Consider the following 26,021-nt stretch of genomic DNA (forward strand, 5'->3'; position numbering starts at 1 on the left):
CAGGTGGGTCAAGGAACTATCAACCCCCTAAAGGCCAAAGTGAATGCTATCCAAAAGTGCCCTGTCCCAAAGTCAAAGAAACAGGTCCAATCCTTCTTAGGCCTGGCCGGATATTACAGGTGATTTTTACTGCACTACAGCCAAACCACCACCCCACTGGCTGACCTAACCAAAAAGAAACAGCCAAATGCAGTTCAGTGGACTGAAGAGTGTCAGAAGGCCTTTAACCAGCTTAAAGTGACCCTCATGTCTGACCCTGTGCTAAGGGCCACAGACTGACAAATCTTTCCTAGTAACCACAGATGCATCTGAGCATGGCGTGGGAGAAGTTTTAATGCAGGAATGACCGGATCAAGAATTCCATCCTGTCGTGTTTCTCAGCAAAAAACGGTCTGAGAGGGAACGCCACTGGTCAATCACCAAAAAGGAATGTTACGCCATTGTGTACGCTCTGGAAAAGCTACGCCCATACATTTGGGGACGGTGTTTCCACCTGCAAACTGACCATGCTGTGCTGAAGTGGCTTCATACTGTCAAGGAAAATTTAAAAAAAAAAAAAAAAAAAACACACACACACACTTCGGTGGAGCTTAGCTCTCCAAGATTTTGATTCTGAAATACGACACATTTCAGGAGCTTCTAACAAAGTGGCTGATGCACTCTCCTGTGAAAGGTTTCAGAGTAGCAGCCTGTTAGTCTGTATCCACAAAAAGAACAGGAGTACTTGTGGCACCTTAGAGACTAACAAATTTATTTGAGCATAAGCTTTCGTGGGCTACAGCCCACTTCATTGGATGCATAGACTGGAACATACAGCAAGAAGATATTTATACATATTTATATGTATGTATTTTGTATGTATAAATATCTTCTTGCTGTATGTTCCAGTCTATGCATCCAATGAAGTGGGCTGTAGCCCACGAAAGCTTATGTTCAAATAAATTTGTTAGTCTCTAAGGTGCCACAAGTACTCCTGTTCTTTCTCCTGTGAAAGTTTCCCAGAATCAACTGGTTAAAATCATCTTTGAAACGTGGGAAATATTGTTAATTTTTATATAATCAGTAGTATATCTGAAGGTGCATGTGTCTTATTTACTCTGTTTTCTCCTAGAGCTCCAGGAAGAAATCTCAGCCAGTGTGAATCAGGCTGTCCAGCCCCGTCTGTGATTTGGAAGGCATGTCACAAATGTAAAGGGAAGGGTAACAACCTTTATGTATGCAGTAACATAAAATCTCTCCTGGCCACAGGTACAGAATAATTTTACCTGTAAGGGGTTAAGAAGCTCAAATAACCTGGTTGGCACCTAACCAAAAGGACCAATAAGGAAAGAAGATACTTTCAAATCGGGGGGAGGACGAGGGGTGTGTGTGTGTCTCTCTCTCTCCCTCTCTCATACCTGAACTTGAGGTCAATGGTACTTGGGACAATACAACATGGATTTACAAAAGGTAGATCGTGCCATATCAACCTGATCTCTTTCTTTGAGATGGTAACAGATTTTTTTAGACAAAGGAAACACAGTGGATCTTACCTCGATTTCAGTAAGGCATTTGATACAGTTCCACATGGGGAATTATTAGCTAAATTGGAAAAGATGGGGAATCAATATGAAAATTGAAAGGTGGATAAGGAACTGGTTAAAGGGGAGACTACAACGGGTCATACTGAAAGGTGAACTGTCAGGCTGGAAGGAGGTTACTAGTGGAGTTCCTCAGGGATTGGTTTTGGGACCAATCTTATTATTGACCTTGGCACAAAAAGTGGGAATGTGCTAATAAAGTTTGCAGATGACACAAAGCTGGGAGGTATTGCCAATACAGAGAAGGACCGGGATATCATACAGGAAGATCTGGATAACCTTGTAAACTGGAGTAATAATAATAGGATGAAATTTAATAGTGAAAAGTGCAAGGTCATGCATTTAGGGATTAACAACAAGAATTTTGGTTATAAATTGGGGACACATCAGTTGGTAGTAACAGAGGAGGAGAAGGACCTCAGAGTATTGGTTGATCCCTCGGATCGTTCCCCTTCCTGCTTTTCCACGCGGGCACCAATGATACAGCCAAGAATGACCTTGAACGGATCACTGCAGACTACGTGGCTCTGGGAAGAAGGATAAAGGAGTTTGAGGCACAAGTGGTGTTCTTGTCCATCCTCCCAGTGCAGGGATTCACCAAGGGCAAGTCATGCCTGACTAACCTAATTGCCTTCTATGAGGAGAAAACTGGGTCTGTGGATGAGGGGAAAGCAGTGGATGTGTTATTCCCTGACTTTAGCAAAGCTTTTGATACAGTCTCCCACAGTATTCTTGCCACCAATTGAAGTATGGGCTGGATGAATGGACTATAAGGTGGATTGAAAGCTGGCTAGATCGTTGGGCTCAACGGGTAGTGATCAATGGCTCCCTGTCTAGTTGGCAACCAGTTTCAAGTGGAGTACCCCAAGGGTCAGTCCTGGGGCCGGTTTTGTTCAATATCTTCATTAATGATCTGGAGGATGGCATGGACTGCACTCTCAGCAAGTTTGCAGATGACACTAAACTGAGAGGAGTGGCAGATACGCTGGAGGGTAGGGATAGGATACAGAGGGACCTAGACAAATTAGAGGATTGGGCCAAAAGAAATCTGATGAGGTTAACAAGGACAAGTGCAGAGTCCTGCACTTAGGACGGAAGAATCCCATGCACTGCTACAGACTAGGGACCAAATGGCTAGGCAGCAGTTCTGCAGAAAAGGACCTAGGGGTTAATGTGGACGAAAAGCTGGATATGAGTCAACAGTGTGCCCTTGTTGCCAAGAAGGCTAATGGCATTTTGGGCTGTGTAAGTAGGGGCATTTCCAGCAGATCGAGGGATGTGATCATTCCCCTCTACTCAGCACTGATGAGGCCTCATTTGGAGTACTGTGTCCAGTTTTGGGCCCCACACTACAAGAAGGATGTGGATAAATTGGAGAGAGTCCAGCGGAGGGCAACAAAAATGATTAGGGGGCTGGAGCACATGACTTATGAGGAGAGGCTGAAGGAACTGGGATTGTTTAGTCTGCAGAAGAGAAGAATGAGGGGGGATTTGATAGCTGCTTTCAACTACCTGAAAGGTGGTTCCAAAGAGGATGGATCTAGACTGTTCTCAGTAGTACCTGATGACAGAACAAGGAGTAATGGTCTCAAGTTGCAGTGGGGGAGGTTTAGGTTGGATATTAGGAACAACTTTTTCACTAGGAGGGTGGTGAAGTACTGGAATGGGTTACCTAGGGAGGTGGTGAAATCTCCTTCCTTAGAGGTTTTTAAAGTCAGGCTTGACAAAGCCCTGGCTGGGATGATTTAGTTGGGAATTGGTCCTGCTTTGAGCAGGAGATTGGACTAGATGACCTCCTGAGGTCCCTTCCAACTCTGATATTCTATGATTCTATGATCACAGGATGACTATGAGCTGCCAGTGTGATATGGCCGTTAAAAAAGCTACTGAGGTCTTCGGATGCATCAGGTGAGGTATTTCCAGTAAAGATAAGGTGTTAGTACCGTTACACAAGGCACTGGTGCGACCTCATCTGGAATAGTGTGTGCAGTTCTGGTCTCCCATGTTTAAGAAGGATGAATTCAAACTGGAACAGGTACAGAGAAGGGCTACTAGGATGATCCAAGGAATGGAAAACCTGTCTTATGAAAGGAGACTCAAAGAACTTGGCTTGTTTAGCCTAACCAAAAGAAGGCTGAGGGGAGATAGGATTGCTCTTTATAAATATATCCGAGGGATAAATATCAGGGAGAGGAATTACTGAAGCTTAGTACCAATGTGGACACAAGAACAAATGGATATAAACTGGACACTAGGAAGTTTAGACTTGAAATTAGACGAAGGTTTCTAACCATTAGAGGAGTGAAGTTCTGGAACAGCCTTCCAAGGGGAGTAGTGGGGGCAAATGACATAGCTGGTTTCAAGATTAAGCTTGATAAATTTATCGAGGGGATGGGATAGCCTAATTTTGGCAATTAATTCGTCTTTGATTATTAGCAGGTAAATATGCCCAATGATCTGTGATGGGATGTTAGATGGGGTGGGATCTGAGTTACTACAGAGAATTCTTTCCTGAGTGCTGGCTGTGATCTTGCCCAGATGCTCAGGGTTTAACAGATCACCATATTTGGGGTCAGGAAGGACTTTTCCTCCAGGGCAGATTGGCAGAGGCCCCGGAGGTTTTTCACCTTCCTCTGCAGTGTGGGGCACAGGTCACTTGCTGGAGGAGTCTCTGCACCTTGAGGTCTTTAAACCACAATTTGAGGACTTCAGTAACTCAGACATAGTTTAGGGGTTTGTTACAGGAGTGGGTGGGTGAGAGTCTGGCCTACATTGTGCAGGAGGTCAGACTAGATGATCATAATGGTCCCTTCTGACCTTAAAGTCCATGAGTCTTAGAGTCTATGAAATTATCCATCTAAAATTACAAAAATTGTAAGACAGACAAGGAAATGCATTAGATTATCTTTTATTTTATCTTGTGAAATTTCCCTATGCTAAGAGGTAATTTCATTCATCTTTTGTAACTGGAAAGCAAAGTTAGAGGGGAATCCTCTGTGTTTTAAATCTTTTTATTTACCCTGTAAAGTTACCTTCCATCCTGATTTTACAGGTGTGATTCTTTTAGCCTTTTTTTTTTTTTAAATAAAATTCTTCTTTTAAGAGTCTGATTGATTTTCAGTGTCCTAAAACCCAGGGGTTTGGTCTGTGCTCACTTTGTAACCAATTAATTAGTATATTATCCTCAAGCCTCCCCAGGAAAGGGGGTGAAGGGGCTTGGGGGAATATTTGGGAGAAACAGGGACTCCAAGTGGCCCTTTTTCCTGGATTTTTGTTGAAATCACTTGGTGGTGGCAGCAATACCATCCAAGGACAAGGAAAGGATTTATGCCTTGGGGAAGTTTTAATCTAAGACGGTAGAAATAAGATTAGAGAGTCTTTCATGCAGGTCCCCACATCTGTACCCCAGAGTTCAGAGTGGGGAGTGAACCCTGACAGCATTCAGTAGTGGTCAAAAAGGCAAACAAGTAATTTGTATTTAAAGTTTAGGGAATATTAGTGAAATATGCCATTCTATAAATCAATAGTGAGTTCTTACCTCTGGTCATCCCATTAAGGCCCAAGCCAGAGGCTGCAAAAATTATTAGTGTCATGAAAACACTTCCATATGAGAAGAGATGACACAGAATTGGAATATTTTGTTTAAGGAAAAGACCAGTAAGAGGTGAAGTGATAGAGATGTACAAAAATAATTAAATGATTTAGAGAAGGCAAGTTAGGTGGTCCTCATAACAAAAAAGGGGGGATTGTGATGGGTGTACAAAATCCTCTCTGCCCCCACTCCAACCTCCACTGAAGGCTTCACCACCCTGACATACCTGCGTGAAGGAAAAATATCACTTGAGAAAAGAGACGCAGTGAGTTTAGACCTTTGAGCACTGCCTAGAGAAGCCACTCAGGCTCTGGTACTAGTAGAATCAACAAGACTTGGTCCTCTAGGGGCTAGAATCAGAGTTAGAAGGGACCACAAGTGTCATCTAGTCTAAACCCCAGAAGGCTGGGAGGAGGCAGTAGTCAATCAGGACTCATCAAGATAAGGAGGCTTGCCTGCTTCTTCTAAGGGGAAGTACTGGGTGAAGGTGGACAGGACAGGAGCTTTCATGTCCTAACCCAAAACATCAACGGCAGAGCCTAACAATCTCACTGCACCATCAGTTAAAGCATGTGACAAATTGCTTATTTTGTTGTGGCGTTTAAAAGCCTGTGGGGTCATTTTTAGTTGAACTTCAATTAACTGTTACAGGACTAACAAGGGGCTTGCTACATGAGATGCTTTGCTTCTGGCAAGCTTTGATAGAGACATTCAATGGACCAGAAAGGCAGCAAATTTAAAAATACAAGGTATCACAGGATGACTGTCCCTTTACAGGGATATGGATCCAGCCCCACTTGTGACACAGTTAGCTCACCTCCCAGGGGGAGCAAATGAGCAAAGTCCCATAATAGGTAGATCATGTGGCTCAATCACACCTTTGGGCTGGAGATAAGACAGAAGCATGGGGAGAGCAGGGAGACTCCAGGGAGGAAGCCCTGGGAGTTGCTGCTCAGTAGCAAGTAGGCAGAGACTCAAAAGGAGCACAGAAGAGCTGAAGGGGTGAGAGCAAAGCCCAGATAGTGGGCTGAGCAGCATTTGAAGTGTGAAGAGGGAAGACAGACTGACTGTCAGGAAGGAGTTTGAGATTGGGGATGGAAGACACTTCTATTTGTTTTGGACTTGGATATCCTGGAAGGGGTGGACTTTTTCCTTTTATGACTTGGGTGGAGAGCCAAGTCACTGCAGCAACCAAACCAGGCTGGAAGGTCAGGAGATTCAACCCGAGTGAGAAGAAACTGGGGCAGTGACTGGCCCACAGCCAGACCAAGTAGGCAGCATTTCTACCTAAGGAAACTTTTTTTAAAAACACAAGCCATCCTGTGGAACTCACTGCCACAAGATGTTTTTGAAGCCAAGCATTTTGTAGGATTTTAAAAAGAATTAGACATTTATATGGATAGTAAGTACATCCACAGTTACATTTGATAGGATTAAAAGGTGCAAGAGCTATAAACCCTAATGTTAGAGGACATAAAACCAATCATCAGTTGTTTTGTGTGTTATATGCATATATAATTTGTCCCTTATGAGGTTCTTATATCCTCTCTTCTGAAGGCCAGTTATATAATATTCTTTAAAAGTTTACTGTGGCCCATTAAGGGGAGAGATTTGCATTTTGAACCCCCGTATTTTTCAGCCTGACACCCGCTCTGTAGAGGAAAAAATTCCATATTCTTTAAATATTTCTGCATGAGCATAGCAACAGCTTTTTCAAGCTAAAATGCAGTGTGCATGCCAAGCAAATCAGATTAATATCGGCTTCACAGCTGGGAAAATGAATAGCATGTAAGGTCCCAAGGGCAGAGGAGAACCTTGTGAGCAGTGCTGTACAGTAAGAATAGAAAATGCATGAATATAACCTAGAACTCCTTCATGGCATCCATCCAAATTGTAGAGGGCTGCTTCAAACATGAAATTATTCAGAGCTGGAAGACACAAGAACATAGGAGTCCCAGACTGGATCAGGCCAGTAGTCTGTTTAGTCCAGTATCCTCTCACCAAGAGCGGCTGGTACCAGATACTTCATGGGAAGGTGCAGAAACCTTGCAACAGACAGTTCTGAGATAAACTGCTCCAGGGTATTTTTTCTCCTGATCCCCAACAGATAGAGGCTGGCTTAATCCCTGAAGCATGAAGGTTTTCTAAAACTGTTGTTTATTTTTTAATGGTACACAATGCAGAGTGACCTGCTGTGGTTGGGGAACAGGTTGAGAAGAGATGGGGCCTCTTATAAAAGCATATACTTTAATTCCCTGTAAATCAGACAATACAGTAACTCCTCGCTTAACATTGTAGTTATGTTCCTGAAAAATGTGACTTTAAGCAAAATGATGTTAAGCAAATCCAATTTCCCCATAAGAATTAATGTAAATAGTGGCTCACTGTGACCCTTCACATAGCCCTTCTCTCTCTAGGGCCAGGGTTACAGTCTACTGAGCCCTTTTCATCATAGGCCAGCAAGGAGGTTGGTGAGAGAACTCCCACAGTCTCTGTTGTCCCTGGGAGACTATTTCAGAACAGTTTAGCCTCCTGTCCTGACAGGGGCCTGACTTCCCCTCCCAGATGTTCCTGTAATGGTGGGAACCCAGGCCCGCCCTATACTCCGGGTTCCAGCCTAATGGTAGCAGCTGTTGGCAGCCAACTTTTCACTGCCAGAGTTGCTACATTCCCCTGGGCCACTTCCCCCACAGCTCTCCTGCTTCTCCCTTCTTCACCCTTACCTTAGGGCTCCCTTAATGATGGTTTGAGGGTGTCTTCATTCACCGGCACTTCCTCTCCCCTGCCTGACTGGAGTGAGTCCTTTTTATAGTATCAGCAGGGCCTTAATTAGAGTCAGGTGGTCACATTAACATAATGGCCTCACCTGACTCTTTGCAGGTTAATTAGAGTCAGGTGTTCTCATTAGTCTGGCGCAGCCCCTGCTCTGGTCAGTCAGGGAACAGAAAACTGTTAATCCAGTGGTCAGTATATCTGCCTTCTGCTATTCTGCTGTACCCAACTGGCCTGGGTCTATCACATTATATATATATAATAATAGATAGATATTACACAATATAAGTTTTAAACAAACAATTTAATACTGTACATAGCAATGATGATTGTGAAGCTTGGTTGAGGTGGTGAAGTCAGAGGGTGGGATATTTCCCAGGAAATTTCTTACTGCTAAATGATGAACTAGTACTTGCCTGAGCCCTCAAGGGTTAACACATTGTTAATGTAGCCTCACACTCTACAAGGCAGCACAAATGGAGGGAGGGGAGACAGCATGGCAGACAGAGACAGAGACAAATATCCTGCATTGCCCCTTTAAGTATGCAGACACCACTCTAAGTACATTGCCTTTTTAAGGAAATCAGCAAGTTGAGGCAGCAGCTGCTGCCAGCAATCTCCCTCAGTCCTAAGCCCTGTCGTGTCCCCCCTGCTCTAGGGAGATGGGGTAAGCGGGGGGCAGAAGCAGGGGGGAGGGGGACACCCTGACAGCCCCTCTCTTCTCCACCCCACAGCAAGCAGAAGGCTCCCAGGAGCAGCTCCAAGGCAGAGGGTAGGAGCAGCACATGGCTGTGGGGGGAAGGACAGCTGAACTGCCTGTAACTGATAGTCTGTTGGGTGGCTGCCGCACAGGGAACTTAGGGGAGCTGATAGGGCGGCTGCCGGTCCACCCTGGATCCAAGCCCCCACCAGCTAGCTCCAACGAGCTGCTCTTTCTGCAAGCAGTGGACAAAGCAGGCAACTGCCAAACAATGTTATAAGGGAGCACTGCACAACTTTAAAAGAGCATGTTCTCTAATTGATCAGCAACGTAACAACAAAACAATGTTAACCAAGACGACTTTAAGTGAGGAGTTACTGTACATTCATACCCTTCTCTCCACTACTCCCATGTCCAGCCCTCTGATCTCATAAGCTAAATAGGGTAAGGCCTGGGCAGTACTTGGATGGGAGGCCCCAGTGCAATATCAGTATTGAAATTGTCAGACTTGCAAAAATGCATAGGAAAAAACGGGCACCTTGTCAGGTCACCATGTCAATATGTGCTGGTTTAACTAAGGCCACAAAGCATGGAAGCACTTCAAAGTAAATGGAGGCGGGAATTAGGGATTCCACCCTAACCCCTTGATCCCAGCTACACAAGTTACAAAAAAGATCTCAATGGATCTGTCTTCTGTTTTACCACAAAATAATTTTCAGATATATTTGACTCCAAACTCTGCATGAAATCCTAGTCCCACTGAAGTCAAGGACAGTTTTTCCACGGACTTCAGTGAGGCCAGGATTTCACCCAATATATACAAAGTAGGAATTGAAGACTCATAGGTGTTGGAGATGTGGATGGGCCTGCATTACGAACTTATCCAAAGCCCAGTGAACTCAATGGACTTTAGATCAGGTAATAAATGATTCATAAAAACGCTGATTCTCAGAAACAATATCAGACACTAAAGCACTAGAAACCACCTTCGCCTCTCAATGTATTCAAGTGGATTGAGTGACAGCTTTAGGAAATGCAGTATACGATCAAAGTGAATAACTCTACAAATGTGATGACATTTGGTCTCTAATTTCAGAATTGTTTGACAGATAGCTCTGTACACGGAGCACTATTGCCAAGCTTATCGAAACAGAGATGGAGACAGTTTCAGGCTGATGTCATTCTTGTGTGATGACAATTTCCTAGCTCTGTGTGGTCTTTCTTCTGGCTGACATCCTATGTTCTTCTGCATGTCATTATTCCTTTGTTTCCTATGGTTTCTCTTTCCTCTTTGATCTGGTCATTTATCTGAATTTTCTTATAAGAAAGCAGAAAACAAGTGTAACATTATTTTATGACATGATGAATATAGCTTTATATTGTACTTTTGTATTTTTTCCTTAGTTCATTGCAACTGATGACATTTTCCCTTTGCACAATATACACATTTAAATAAAAAATAAGCCTTTTATGTTTTAACAGAATAAATGTATTTCCATCATTAATAACACAAAAACTGAATGGATTTTCCTCAAACTTAAAAAAAAAATCACCCTTTGGTGTGACACAGTGTATGAAAGTTTTCATCCTTAAATGAGACTTATTTTTTAAATAAATGAAGATTTATAATGGAAGCTCAGTGGTGGCCTTATAATATAGAGTATACAGACATTTAGATAGATGGGATTGGCTCATTTTTCTAGGAAGGACAATGACAGTTCCTAAAGTTAATATGGTTCCCCAAAATGCTTTCCTAATACATGTAGATGCAGTCCTGTATAACTGTCTTCCTGAAGACTATATACATCAACTGCACTACTAGTGACCTTTCAACAAAGTATTAAGCCCAATGATTTTGCACCATAAAGACAGTAATTTGCTACACTAAACATTACAGATTGTCTAATACTCTCTCTCTCTCTCTCTCTCTCTCTACTGGCAGAATCTAATCCACAATGGCATATTTTTAACCTGTCCTTGGACAGTTGCCCATTGTAAACAAGCTGCCCAGCTTAGCTGGGATAACCTCATGACAGCTTTTAAACAAATACTGGAATTTCGCTGATTATTTAACAGTGAGACAAGAAGTCACATGAGGGCTAAGAACAGTAGCAAATCTTGGGCCAGCCAGTTGAACCAACACAGTATTTTGCAATGGGGAATTCAGATTGTACAGAAAACTCAGAACTCAGCATCGTTACTGCCATGGAAATGAACATGTTGATCCTGTAGGTCTTCAACCATAGCACTGCTATTAACAGAGAGCTCTGTGTTACCACATTGAGAGCTCCAGGAGGCACTGGGCCTCACTAAGGCGCAGCATCTCCTTGAACTTCCTGGATCATAGGACAACACAGTTGCTCACCCTTAAGATGACGCATTATGCCCCTCCCCTCTGAAATATGCATTCTGCTGGCTGTTGTAGAGTTCAGGGTAAGAAATCACCTGCTTTCTGCCCCCTTTGAGGTAACTAGTCCATTAGTCTTCTGCAGTCCCTGTGCCAAAGTGAATCATGGTTCAATTTACACCAAACACATATCCAACAGAAATACCTCCCTTCTTTCCCTTATCACCAACACTAAGGTTTCTCATCTGTTCTCAACCTTTATCCCCACCATATACCCCTGCCCTCCCACCACCACTCCCTCCTCTAACTTCCCAGACTTTTTAGACTGCATCCCCTACTTTCCTCATACCCAAAGTCTGACCCTTGGCCCTACCTGTGTCTCTGACTACTGCTCTATTTTCCTTCTTCCTGTCAGTTCTGTCACTCATTAAATGAGTCATTTTCCACCACAGTCTTGAGTTTCTCTCCTGCAACTCCATCCTGGAACCTCTCTAGTCAGGCTTCCGCCAGCTCCATTTCAATAAAACTGCTGTCACCAAGATTTCTAACTACTTTTTCCTGGCCAATCCCAGGGACTGTCTTCCTTCCTCATCTTCCTTGACTTCTATTACTTTTACTTGGCACCTCTGAAAAAAATCAGGCAAATTGGGCACTGTTAACTGGTGTGACTATGCGGTTCTGGCGGGACCCAACTGAGAGTGCCAATTCAGGACTAATTGCTTAAACAGGGCAGTTACAGCCCAAGGCTGGGGTTTTTCCACCTCTAAGGCAAACCAACCAGCCAGACAAAGAGGACTTTGGTTTCACCCCACTGGCTAACCACAAGTCACACAAGCAATTTCCTTAGGCACTCCAGTTTCCCAGTATCACCACCAATCCCACTCGTCCTGGGGATGAATGGTTATGAAAACCAACACCCCAATAAAGAAAAAGGTTCTCTTGACCCCAAAGAATCAAGCCCCAGACCCAGGTCAATATACAAATCAGATCTTACCCACAAATTATGCTGGTGCCAATCCTTTAGAATCTAAAATCTAAAGGTTTATTCATAAAAGGAAAAAGATATAGATGAGAGCTAGAATTGGTTAAATGGAATCAATTACATACAGTAATTGCAAAGTTCTTAGTTCAGGCTTGTAGCAGTGATGGAGTAAACTGCAGGTTCAAATCAAGTCTCTGGAGTACATCCCCCGCTGGGATGGGTCATTCAGTCCTTTGTTCAGAGCTTCAGTTTGTAGCAAAGTCCCTCCAGAGGTAAGAAGCAGGACTGAAGACAAAATGGAGATGAGGCATCAGCCTTTTATAGTTTTTTTCCAGGTGTAAGAACCTCTTTGTCCTTACTGTGGAAAATTACAGCAAAATGGAGTCTGGAGTCACCTGGGCAAGCCCCTGCATACTTTGCTGAGTTACAAGGCGTATCTGCCTTCTCTCAATGGGTCAATTGTGTAGCTGATGGTCCTTAATGGGCCATCAAGCAGGCTAGGCAGAGCTAACACCAACTTGTCTGGGATGTTTCCCAGAAGCACAGCACAAATTTGAAATACAGACAGTATAGAGCCAATACTCATAACTTCAGCTACAAAATGATACATACATATAGACAGCATAATCATAACCAGCAAACCATAACCTGGTCTTAGACACCTTATATGACCCCCTTTACATAAGATTTGGTGCCACTACAGGACCTTGGTTGCAACCATGTTCTTTATGGTCCCAGATTATATCAATAACGTCACAACTGGTCAGTTCCAGTCTTCACTGCCTCCTTGCAATAAGCTTGCCTGAGTTTCCCTCCTTCTCTCTGATGGCCACTTCGCCATCGAGCTTGCTGATTGGCCCTCTGTCACAACCTCAGCTCTCCAACTAGGTTGTTAGTAGTGCTTTCAGAGTGCAAAGAAGTCCAATGCCTTGGTAGGCCAGCTGCCCAAGCTGAAGGTATGTAGCCCTTGGCCTCCTTGAGTGTGGCCCACTTGCTCAAGGCCTTAATAAACTCTCTTGCTGGGTTTCGTAGAGGAAGCCAGGACCCCCGCCTCTCTCAGGGCTCCAGGCCAGGGCACTGCATAAAGTGGTTGGGACCAACCACTTCCAACCCTTCACTGTTTCCTTGGCCTGCTTCCTACTGTGCTGCTCATGGAGACTGTTTCTCTGGTTCACCCTATGGTCCTCTCCTACTGACATCCTGGTTTCATGGGTGGCTTTTCATGGTCTATTACTCATATCCCCTGCTTTCAGGCCTTTCTTGGCTTCACTGGCACCTACCAAACTATATTACATAAGAACGGCCATACTGAGTCAGACCAAAAAATCCATCTAGCCCAGTATCCTGTCCTCTGACAGTTGCCAATGGCAGGTGCCCCAAAGGGAATGAACAGACAGGTTATCATCAAGTGATCCATGCCCTGTCACCCAATCCCAGCTTCTGGCAAACAGAGGCTAGGGACACATTCCTGCCCATCCTGGCTAATAGCCATTGATGGACCTATCTTCCATGAATCTAGCTAGCTCCCTTTTGAACCCCATTATAGTATTGGCCTTCACAACACCCTCTGGCAAGGAGTTCCAGAGATTGACAGTGCGTTGCATGAAAAAATACTTTCGTGTGTGTGTTTTAAACCTACTACCTATTAATTTAATTCGGTGGCCCCCTGTTCTTGTATTATGAGGAGTAAATAACACTTCCTTATTTACTTTCTCTATACCACTCATGATTTTATAGACCTCTATCATATCCCCCCTTAGTCCCCTCTCTTCCAAGCTGAAAAGTCCCAGTTTTATTAATCTCTCCTCATATGGAAGCTGTTCCATACCCCTAATCATTTTATTGCCCTTTTCTGAACCTTTTCCAATTCCAATATATATATTTTTGTGATGTGGCGACCACATCTTCACGCAGTATTCAAGGTGTGGGTGTACTATGGATTTATATAGAGGCAATATGATATTTTCTGTCTTATTATCTATCCCTTTCTTGATGATTCCCAACATTCTGTTTGCTTTTTTGACCGCTGCTGCACATTGAGTGGATGACTTCAGAGAACTATCCACAGTGACTCCAAGATCTCTTAGAGTCCATTCCAAACTGTCCTTATGGTTTCCTTCCTTAAGGCTGGAGTTTCCCTCAGCCCTCCTTGTGGAGCTGGGGTTATGGCTCAACCTACCAATATCTCCCTCCTTCAGCCAGGAGCTCCCCCAAACTGTACGACATGGAGCTGGGGTGGTGGTTCAAGCCAGCTGCAGGACTTTAGCTTCATCTTCAGCTGGACCCTTTTTTCCAATTAGTCCTCCAGCTTGGAGGGTTCAGCAAGCTGATCTTCTCCTGCCGATGCTTCCCTTGCTACCAGGGTGTGTGTGTGTGGGGAGCATATATGCTAATCCCCTTCCCCAATGTTCATTTCAGTTGGCTAGGAGAGGAGAGCCTTGCCCCACCACTCTACAATGCTCCTCATCTCAGACCTTTAAAAATACAGTAAGGATTCCCTCCAAACACTACTTATTACATATTTCCTCTCTCCTCAGATCTCCTGCGTCTTTGTGTATCTAAGTGTTTGGGTGGATCAAAAGGCCTTGGCACATGACAGGGATGACCACTAGGAACCATTACATTTATAAAGGGGCTGGTCACCCCATCACAGGCACCTAAAATTACTGGATCTTCCTATATACTTTTGGTCTTAACTTCTCTGTAGATGTGGCTCCTGGTCCACCTTGCAGAGGTATTGTGCACATAATTTCATTGATATTTGTGAGATACTCCACCACTGTGGCAATGAGCTCCATAGAAAACTACAAGAGTAAATTAATAATTGCACATTTAGTGCAGGGTTTGGATGGTGTGGGCCACAAACTGAATGGTGAAGATAAAAAGGAACGTTATAACATCTTTCTCTCTCCCTGAGCACTGTCCATCCCGCACACCGAATTAGGCAGCGCCTTGTAGGAACAATGGTGCAATTAAAGATTATAATAACGCATATGTACAAGAGGTTGATCTTAATTCTGGCATTTCTTAAACTCTGCATTCTTGTAACATAGATTTTTATATGTAATATACTATAAATATCTACCTCTTCAATATAAAAATAAAAAGTCAGAAGTGTGCAGCTCAGAATTAAATCTGGAACGCTGTCTGCATCTCGAAGCCATCACACTCTATGAGGCAGTAAAGAGAGTAAACTCAAAAAGTATTCAGGATAAGTGAGATCCTGGTAAAGGCAAAGTCATTTAGCAATGTGAAGTCTAAGTGAAATAAATAAACCCAAAATATGCTCCTTGCATATTCCAGCATCAGACAAGCATTTAGGCACCAATTCAGCAAAATGCTTAAGCGTGTGAATTGGAGCCTTAGAAAACAGAGAACAGAACACACCAAGATTTTAAAAACCTCATAACTGGGAAGGGGAGAGAAATGATTCAACAAACCCCAAGAAAAAATTTCAGAGAACATAGAAAATTTATTAATGCCTCAAATTAGCAATTTGCTGCAAATCCTAAAATTCTACGGGAATGCAGAAGGTAGCAGGGCCCAGGGATTATCCCTCATATACAAAAGTAAAAGCAAATCCAAGCAGTTGAAGATTTTGCAATGTCAATAAATCAAACAGCCACAGGAGTATCAGTACTAACACTAAATAAAAGATGTACAAAAAGAAGATTTCCCAATCTACTAAACAGATAGTTTATAAACAGATAGTTAAGGGTTAATGCCTCTTTTACCTGTAAAGGGTTAAGAAGTCCACCTAGCCTTGCTGATACCTGACCAGAGGAACCAATGGGGGAACAAGATGTTTCAAAAGGAAGGAGGGAAGTTTCCTTTGTTTAGTCAGTTTCAGTTTCAGCCAGAGTGAGAAAGATCAAGGAACCAGCCTCTTATCAGAGTAGTAAGTTTTAGAAAGGGATAAATAGGTTTATGTTTATTTTCTTTTGTAACTTGTCTTGGTGCAATTAGGGGAATTATCAAATGGGGTATTCTTGTGTGTATTAAGGTTTTTGCCCATGGGGAACATTCTGTGTTTTAAATCTGTTGTCTGTGAGGTCAGCTGTATGCTGTCTCCCAGGGTTTTTTTTCTTTTACCTTTCTTTTCTTTAATTAAAAGCCTTCTTTTTAAGAACCTGATTGATGTTTCCTTGTTTTAAGATCCAAGGGGATTGGATCTGGACTCACCAGGGATTGGTGGAGGAGTCTCTCAAGGTTACCCAGGGAAGGGAAGGTTTTGGAGGGAAAGAGAGTGTTCCAGGTACTCAGAAATCTGGATGGCGGCAGCGAGACCAGATCTAAGCTGGTAATTAAGCTTAGAAGTGTCCATGCAGGTCCCCACATCTGTACCCTAAAGTTCAGAGTGGGGGTGAGACCTATGACAGCTCTATAGTCTTGAAACTTAGCCATTCACCTGCAGAGGAGTTCTGATATTACCAAAAAAGTTCCAAGAAAGATTTGCAAAAAAACATATGGAAACTAGGAAATATACAAGTTTTACTGGGAAGTTAAAATTCCTATAGCAACATTAACACTGCCACATGGCATTTAACAGCATATACAGTATTCCAAAATACTACTTATGACATGTGAGCAAGGTAGATGACTTAATGTTACTACTGGAACCTTACCATTTCCATTTGCTAACTTTTGCACATTACAATTCTTGCCTTAATTCTGCATTAACAGCTTTGTGCACCAAATTTCCATTTAAGATATAAGAAAACCTTTATAGCAGAAGTAGAGCAGGTTCAGAGACAGATGACAAGAATGAATAAAGGCCTGAAAAAACTGCCACAGGAAGAGAGATTGAAAATATTGAGATGGCATACTTAAGAGAGGAAATGAATATGGGGGGATATGATAAAAGGTATACAAAATAATGAATAGTATAGATAGTGTAGACTTGGAACTACTGTCTCAGAATACAAGAACAAAAGAACAGTCAATGAAATTGATAGTCGCATATATAAAACTGATAAAAAGGAAATATTTTTCATACAACACAATTAACCCATGAATCTCACTGTCCCAAGATAGCACTGAGGCCAATTGCTTGTCAGGATTCAAAAAATGATTGCACATTTGTATGCATAACAAGACTACACAGTTAAAATAGTAATGGTTGAAATAAAAGAAGAGTGAAACAAGAATTCTGGAAGGAATATAAACTGTCCTGCTTTATGGCATAAACCAGCCTTTAACTATAGGATTAAGAAAAAGCTTTCCATATGATCCAATTATTCCATATTTGCCTACTGTAAGACTTCTTGCACCTTCCTCTGAAACATCTAGTATTGATCCCTGTCAATGACAAGATAGAGGGCTAGATGGACCACTGGTCTGATCCAATACAACAATTCCTATGTCCCTATGTACCGGGTATATTTAATCTATGTATAAGAGACATACTCACACAGTTAAATCAAGAAAACAGCTCTTTTATACTTTCACTGTGGTTGTAAGTAACTGAAAACTGATTAACACCCAAGTGGCATGTCAAACAACTACTGCAGTTCCCACCTCGCTGCTCCTGCTGTTTCAGACATTCACACAATAGGGTAGGTGCTAAAGAAAAGCACAACTTCTGTTCTTGGCTTCTTTTTGCTTTTTAGAAAAATTATCAACATGACTATTTCTTCTTATTTTCATGTTGGTAATGTAATCCTGCCACGGAATTTAGAATGCGAGGAGAAGGAGTATCAAAGTTTATGGCCTCTCCGCCTTCCTACAGCCTGGAAGCGAAAGCGTCATGAAAACTCATATGAAAATACACTTCTACCCTGCCATAACACGACCCGATATAACACGGGTTCGCGTATAGTGCGGTAGCAGCGGGGCTCCGGCGGCGCTTTAAAGGCTGGAGCCCTGCCACCGCTATCCCGGGTCTACAGTAGCTGGGCTCGCCGGCGATTTAAAGGGCCCGGGCTCCCTGCAGTAGCTGGAGCCCGGAGCTCTTTAAATCACTGCCGCAGCCCTGCCGCCGCTACCCCGGGGCTGCAGCAGTGGGGCTTGCTGGCGATTTAAAGGGCCTGGGGCTCCGGCTGCTGCAGGGAGCCCAGGGCCCTTTAAATCACCGCTGGAGCCCTGCCACCGCTACCCCGGGGCTGTGGCAGCGGGGCTCCACCGGCGATTTAAAGGGCCTGGGGCTCCCCGCAGTGGCTGGAGCCTGGAGCTCTTTAAATCACCACCGGAGCCCTGCCACCCCTACCCCGATATAACGGAGTTTCAGCTATAACGCGGTAGGGATTTTTGGCTCCCCACGACCACGGGGTAGAGGTGTATATTCATACCCAAATAGTCATGGAAATACATAGTCACATAAATAATGATGTTGGAAGTATTGTGTGCAGCCATCTTGATGTTCTTTTGGGGCTTCAGAGGTCATCCAGTCAGAAAGTACAAACAATTCTGTGGCACTATGCCCCATATTCTTCATAGAGATATTATGATATGATTATGGCATAACTATAATGTATTTTATATAAGATAGGTCATGTGAGATATCATTGTAAAGGTTATGACTTACTGAATATGATTATCCTATTTGTTTGCATGTATCATTTTGGTATCTGAAGTTAGAAATATTGTCTATGTATCTATGACAAGTGTGTTCACACTTGGGGAACGTCCACTAGGCAAAAGACTGTCAGTCTAGATGGCTGGCTGGGAACAGCCCATTCAAGTCAATGGACCAATAGGGGAAAAATAGGTCTTAGAAGAAGCTAATCTCCCACCAGAGAGCCTTCCTGAGGACACTCAAATAGCCTTTGAGTCATGAGTGCTATGACACTACAGGGGCATGTGACTAGATCACCTGGTGCTGGACTCCATCTTGGAATACCAGTGTTTTTCCACTGATTCTTCACTGACTCCCCGCCCAAAGGAGACTCTTGGAAACACCTGAGGAACAAGGACTGAACTGGGGGGAAGTGCTGGACCCAGGCTAGAGGGATTTCTAGCCTGTGAAAGGAATACCTGGGGTTTTTAAGCTGCAAGCAAGTGAAGCTTGCCCCTTAAGAGCCTGCAGCCAGCTTAAATCATCATTTAGGGTGAGAATTTGCTACCTATATCTAATCTCTTTAGTATATTAAGCTCAGATTGCATTTTTGTTTATTTGCTACCCCTTATAATCACTTAAAATTTATCTTTCGTAGTTAATAAATTTATTTTTGCTTTGTCTAAAACCAGCGTGTGGGGGAATCATAACTTGGTGCAGAAAGCTGTATATATTCCTCTCCACACTGAGGGAGGGGGCGAATTTCATGAATTTATGCTGTACTAGGGTGACCAGATGTCCAGATTTTATTGGGACAGTCCCGATTTTTGGGTCTTTTTCTTATATAGGCTCCTATTACCTCCCACCCCCGTCTCGATTTTTCACACTTGCTGTGTGGTCACCCTATGCTGTACAGTTCTCTGTGCAGTGCAAGACAGTATAATTTTGGGTTTACCCTCCAGAGGAGGATGTGCACTTGAGTAGCTGGGCAGTTCCTTAGCTGAAGCCTTCCCATGCAGAGCTGATCTCAGCATCTTTATGTTGCTGTAGTTGGGTGTGGCCCTACCTGTATGTGTGCTGGAGGGGGTCTGAGGGCCTGTCACAGCAGTACAGTTTAAAGAGAGCCCAGGCTGGTGGGTCAGATGGGCTCAGTGGTACCCCAGTTCCAGGTGGCACCCCGGGGGGCATCCATCACAAATACTACTAAGAATGACTACTCATAGCAACAATCGCAGGGAATATTTCATAAACAAACAATATCAAATAATTGTAAATAATGAGCAAATCTGTAAAAATCATGGTCTATTCAGAGATTCCTGAAGAAAACAAGAGGCATGTTCATTGAATAAACTGTTTGCCCAGCCCTAACCCAGAGTGAAAGGTTTCTAGGGCAAGGAAGGATGATATATGGCTCCTGCTATTGATCTCTTTAGGAGCACACATTCCAAGCACAGTGTGGAGTAACCATGCTGTACTTTGCAGTATGACATTAACCTTGAAGATATCAGGTCAGCACAATCAAGCCCAAAATTGACCTAGCACTAACATCAATTCCACTGTCTATTTTAATTTCAAAATTGCTCCAGATGAATGCAACCATAGAAATTTTCAACAAAATCTAAAACGTCGTGTGTGTGCATCCCACATATATACTTGCACACACCTCATAAATACTGTTCTTGCTTCTAGCCCCAGGATTTGTGGGCTGGTTTGTTATTTCTGATCTTGGGATTCATGCACTCTTTTGTGTTCTACAGCCACAGCACTTCAGCTGCCCTCAAACCACTTTATACCAGCTAGAAAGTGGCCACAAAACAGGCATTAGTCTAGTTTTCCCTTCCCATTCCCTGAAGGAGCCCCTGCTGAAGTAGGCAAGGGGTGTTCTGGGGAGAGGAGAGGGTGTGGCCATGTGTGCAGGACTTTCTGAAAATCAGACCCTTTTAAGACATCTCAAATTAGTTGCCCAAAATTGAGGTGTCCAGAATCATTAATCACATTTGGAAAGCTGGGCCAAGACTATAAGAAGAATCATTGATCATTCCTTTTTATCTGACTTTTTCCAAGAACCATTTACCAATGAAGGACATTCTGGCTGTGATAATCTGACCTCTCTCATCAAGGTTAAATGAATTACATGACAACTGTTTCACTTTAATTCACTCTCAGGGCTGGTCTAAACTGGGAACTTACATCGGCACAGTTACATCTCTCAGCGCTGTGGATTTACCCCTGAGAGACATAGCTATGACGATCTAACCCTTGGTATACACGCTGCTAAGTCAATAGAAGAATTCTTCATCAATCTATCTACCGTTTCTCAGGGAGAGATAGGATACAGATAGGATACAGAGGGTCCTAGACTAATTGGAGGATTGGGCCAAAAAAAATCTGATGAGGTTCAACAAGGACAAGTGCAGAGTTTTGCACTTAGGACAGAAGAATCCCATGCACTGTTACAGACTAGGGACTGAATGGCTAGGAAGCCATTCTGCAGAAAAGAACCTAAGGGTTACAGTGGACGAGAAGCTGGATATGAGTCAACAGTGTGTCCTTGTTGCCAAGAAGGCTAATGGCATTTTGGGCTGCATAAGTAGGAGCATGCCAGCAGAACAAAGGATGTGATCATTCCCCTCTATTCGGCATTGGTGAGGCCTCATCTGAAGTACTGTGTCCAGTTTTGGTCCCCACACTACAAGAAGGATCTGGAAAAATTGGAAAGAGTCCAGCGGAGGGCAACAAAAATGATTAGGGGGCTGAGTAAACTGAGATTATTTCGTCTGCAGAAGAGAAAAATGAGGGGGGATTTAATAGCTGCTTTCAGCTACCTGAAAGGGGGTTACAAAGAGGATGGATCTAGACTGTTCTTAGTGGTAGCAGATGACAGAACAAGTTGCAGTGGGGGAGGTTTAGGTTGGATATTAAGAAAAACTTTTTCACTAGGAGGGTGGTGAAGCACTGGAATGGGTTACCTAGGGAAGTGGTGGAATCTCCTTCCTTAGAGGTTTTTAAGGTCAGGCTTGACTAAGCCCTGGCCAGAATGATTTAGTTGGGGATTGGTCCTGCTTTGAGCAGGGGGTTGGTCTAGATGACCTTCTGAGGTCCCTTCCAACCCTGATATTCTATGATTCTATGAAGTGGATTACCTATGTCAGTAGGATAACCCCTCCCATCAGCATAGGTAGTGTCTACACTGGAGCTGTGCTGCTGTAGCGGTTTAAGTGTAGACACACCTTTAGTTACCTTTTTAGAGACTATGTAACAACAAAAGTAATATTGTAGGGGACCTGGTGTTTTTTAAAAAATGCAGTAACTGCTTCAATTCTGATTTCCACACAGTTATATAATATGCCACAGTAAGATCAGCAGACACTTTCAAAGCCCAATTCCCTTAGGAATCTATTTGGAAGTCATATGCTTAAAGGTTGTTCACTGCTGAAATGCATGTGAAACTTGGGGAACAAAAGAAAAAGATCAGGTCATTTTTCTCCTATCCAATTATTTGGATTTGATTGTTTAAGAAAAATAAGTGATCCAAGTAGCAGAGGGAGAAAACAGCACATTAATGAAATTTGCCAGTGATATTAAGTGAGGAGGAATTGCAAAAGAAATATAAAGGGGTCCTGAGACATTTGAAACATGGACAGAAAACACTGATATTCATTTTGGAAAACTGCAGCTCATCCATCCAGGGCAAAATAAAAGCACACTCAGATACCAAGGCGGGAGGGGAAAATATGGGGAGTAGTAATTGTGACAAAGCCCTTGGGGTGAGAATACACAACCAATTAGATCCGAGTCTAAATAATCTCACCAGGTACTGAATTTTTTCCTATTCTTTTCAGTTTACTTGCTCTTTAACAGCTATTAAACAAGATGTTTGTTAATTATTATTACAAACAATCATTGTTCATTATGGTAGTGCCTGAGGGCCAACCAAGTCTGAGGCTACATGGTGCTAGGTGCCGTAAAAACGAAGAGTAGTAGACAGTCCCTGCATCAAAGAGTTTATAGTCTAAATAGATCAGACAGACACAGGATGTGGAAATGGATAGCACACACAGAGTGAACAACGGTATGGCCCAACCGACATGCTAGCTCCACGATTTTATTTATGGTGTAGGTTTACTTAGGAGAGGATCAGCTAAACGGAAAGAAAAAGGAAGGGAAGAATGTGAGGAGAACAGGGCAACGAGAGTATGAAGGGCAGGGGTGAGGTGTTAAACTTTTAATGTGTAACTTAAGATCAAATTAAAACCAGAAACCCATTGAGAAAATGTATTTGTGACAACAAATGAGAAAGAAGTTATCTACGAGATTTCTTTACAGGAGGAGTGAATTCGTATTTCAAAAGGAAGACAGTTTTTGACTTCCTCAAAGTCATCCTAGCCTCCCATCTTTTGTAGACTCCATTCTCCTGCATAGATTGGTATCGCTTAGAGTGAATTGCTAACATGTCAGGGAGAGCGTTGTCTGTTCTTACTAGTTTGAAATGGAAGAATTTTAGGCTCTCTAGTTCATCCCACAAGGGCCAGGGCAAGAGTCTTCCTCACACTCGCTTTAGCCAGTCCAATTTAAATGTTTCAAATGATAGACCTCCCAATCTGCCTGCTTTCTTGCTAACACTTCTCTTTTCCTTGATGTATCTGAAAGAGACCTTCTTGTTCCTTAACCTCTTTGGCAGCATTGATTTACTCTGCTTTGTGTTGCCCCTATATTTTCCCTTCAAACCTTAACTGACTCTGTATATTCTTAAAAACAACGAGGAGTCCTTGTGGCACTTTAGAGACTAACAAATTTATTTGGGCATAAGCTTTCGTGGGCTAGAACCCACTTCATCAGATGCATGAAGTGAAAAATACGGGAGCAGGTATAAATACATGAAAGGATGGGGGGTTCCTTACCAAGTGTGAGGTCAGTCTAACAAGATAAATCAATTAACAGCAGGATACCAAGGGAGGAAAAATAACTTTTGAAGTGGTAAGAGAGTGGCCCATTAAGACAGTTGACAAGAAGGTGTGAGTAACAGTAGGGAGAAATTAGTATTGGGGAAATTAAGTTTAGGTTTTGTAATGACCCAATCACTCCCAGTCTTTATTCAGGCCTAATCTGATGGTATCCAGTTTGCAAATTAATTCCAGTGCTGCAACTTCACGTTGGAGTCTGTTTTTGAAGTTTTTTTTGTTGAAGAATTGCCACTTTTAGGTCTGTTATTGAGTGACTAGAGAGATTGAAGTGTTCTACTACTGGTTTTTTAATGTTATGAGTCCCAATGTCAGATTTGTGTCCATTTATTCTTTTGCGTAGAGACTGTCTGGTTTCACCAATGTACATGGCAGAGGGGCATTGCTGGCACATGATGGCATATATCACATTGGTAGATGTGCAGGTGAACAAGCCCCAGATAGTGTGGCTGATGTGGTTAGGTCCTATGATGATATCCCCTGAATAGATATGTGGACAGCGTTGGCACCGGGATTTGTAGTAGTGTTTGGCTCCTGGGTTGCTGTTTTTGTTGTGTGGTGTGTAGCTGCTGGTGAGTATTTGCTTCAGGTTTGGGGGCTGCCTGTAGGTGAGGACTGGCCTGTCTCCCAAGCTCTGAGAGAGTGAAGAATCGTCCTTCAGGATAGGTTGTAGATCCTTGATGATGCGCTGGAGAGGTTTTAGTTGAGGGCTATCGGTGATGGCTAGTGGCGTTCTATTACTTTCTTTGTTGGGGCTGTCCTGTAGTAGGTGAATTTTCAGTAGCCTTCTGGCTCTGTCATTCTGTTTCTTCACTTCACCAGGTGGGTACTGCAGTTTTAAGAACGCTTGATAGAGATTCTGTAGGTGTTTGTCTCTGTCTGAGGGACTGGAGCAAATGCGGTTGTATATTAGAGCTTGGCTGTAGACAACTGATCATGTGATGTGGTCTGGATGAAAGCTGGAGGCATGTAGGTAAGTATAGCGGTCAGTAGGTTTCCAGTATAGCGTCTAGGAAGTGGGCCTCTTGAGTGGACTGATCCAGGCAGAGGTTGATGGTAGGGTGGAAATCGTTGAAATCTTGGTGGAATTCCTCAAGGGCCTCCTTCCCATGGATCCAGATGATGATGTCATCAATGTAGCATAAGTAGAGAGGGGCGTAAGGGGACGACAGATGAGGAAGCGTTGTTCTAAGTCAGCCATAAAAATGTTGGCATACTGAGGGGCCATGTGGATATCTATAGCAGTCCCGATGACTTAAAGGTATAAATTGTCCCCAAATCTGAAATAGTTGTGGGTGAGGACAAAGTCTCAAAGTTCAGCCACCAGGTTTGCCGTGATGGTATTGGGGATGCTATTCCTGATGGCTTGTAGTCCATCTTTGTATAGAAAGTTGGTGTAGAGGACTTTTACATCCATAGTGGCTAGGTGTTTTCTGGAAGATCACCAAAGGATTGTAGTTTCCTCAGGAAGTCAGTGGTGTCTCTAAGATAGCTGATAGTGCTGGTAGCATAGTGCCTGAGGAGAGAGTCTACATAGCCAGATAATCCTGCTGTCAGGGTGCCAATGCCTGAGATGATGCGGCGTCCAGGATTCCCAACTCTGTCCACATATCTATTCAAGGGACACCATCATAGGACCTAACCACATCAGCCATACCATCTGGGACTCATTCACCTGCACATCTACCAATGTGATATATGCCATCATGTGCCAGCACATTGGTGAAACTGGACAATCTCTACACAAAAGAATAAATGGACACAAATCTGACATCGGGAATCATAACATTAAAAAATCAGTAGGAGAACACTTCAATCTCTCTGGTCACTCAATAACAGACCTAAAAGTGGCAATTCTTCAACAAAAAAACTTCAAAAACAGACTCCAATGTAAAGCTGCAGCACTGGAATTAATTTGCAAACTGGATACCATCAGATTAGGCCTGAATAAAGACTGGGAGTGGTTGGGTCATTACAAAACCTAAACTTAATTTCCCCAATACTAATTTCTCCCTACTGTTACTCACACCTTCTTGTCAACTGTCTTAATGGGCCGCTCTCTTACCACTTCAAAAGTTATTTTTCCTCCCTTGGTATCCTGCTGTTAATTGATTTATCTTGTTAGACTGACCTCACACTTGGTAAGGAACCCCTCCATCCTTTCATGTATTTATACCTGCTCCCGTATTTTTCACTTCATGCATCTGATGAAGTGGGTTCTAGCCCACGAAAGCTTATGCCCAAATAAATTTGTTAGTCTCTAAGGTGCCACAAGGACTCCTCATTGTTTTTGCTGATACAGACTAACACGGCTACCACTCTGAAAACAGTATATTCTTAGTAAGTCCACTTCTTACTTCTTCATTTCAAGAACAAAGACTGTTCTTTCCCCAATATCTACTGAAAAGCATGCCATCCCACACAAGGAAGGAGGTTTTGCTGCTTCTGTGGATCTGTCTCCATCCAGTGGTGTCGGAACCTCCTGTGAAATTGACAAGGCTGCCTGGCTCCCCGCAGGCAGTTGGTGGTGGCCGCTTGGACTTCTTGCCCCAGTCTCCCAGCTGGGATTGAGATCTGAAGCCACCCCAGCTTCT

The 26,021-nt window shown here is 43.1% G+C and overlaps 1 protein-coding gene across 2 annotated transcripts in view; it reads right to left on the minus strand.

Annotated features, from left to right (window-relative positions):
* Positions 1–26,021, minus strand: part of LOC120409243 (protein bassoon-like) — a 102,524-nt gene that overhangs the window by 41,064 nt on the left and 35,439 nt on the right. The window contains exon 3 of one of the 2 annotated variants that reach the window (XM_039546971.1): positions 9,718–9,961. The exons of the other annotated variant lie outside the window; for it this stretch is intronic. Coding sequence (XP_039402905.1) covers positions 9,881–9,961 — 81 coding nt within the window. The 3' untranslated portion in view covers positions 9,718–9,880. Of the gene's footprint in view, positions 1–9,717; positions 9,962–26,021 lie in introns of those variants that run through there. 2 annotated transcript variants of the gene reach the window in all.

Source organism: Mauremys reevesii, linkage group 7 (genome assembly GCF_016161935.1).
Source record: "Mauremys reevesii isolate NIE-2019 linkage group 7, ASM1616193v1, whole genome shotgun sequence".
Taxonomy (NCBI): domain Eukaryota; kingdom Metazoa; phylum Chordata; order Testudines; family Geoemydidae; genus Mauremys; species Mauremys reevesii.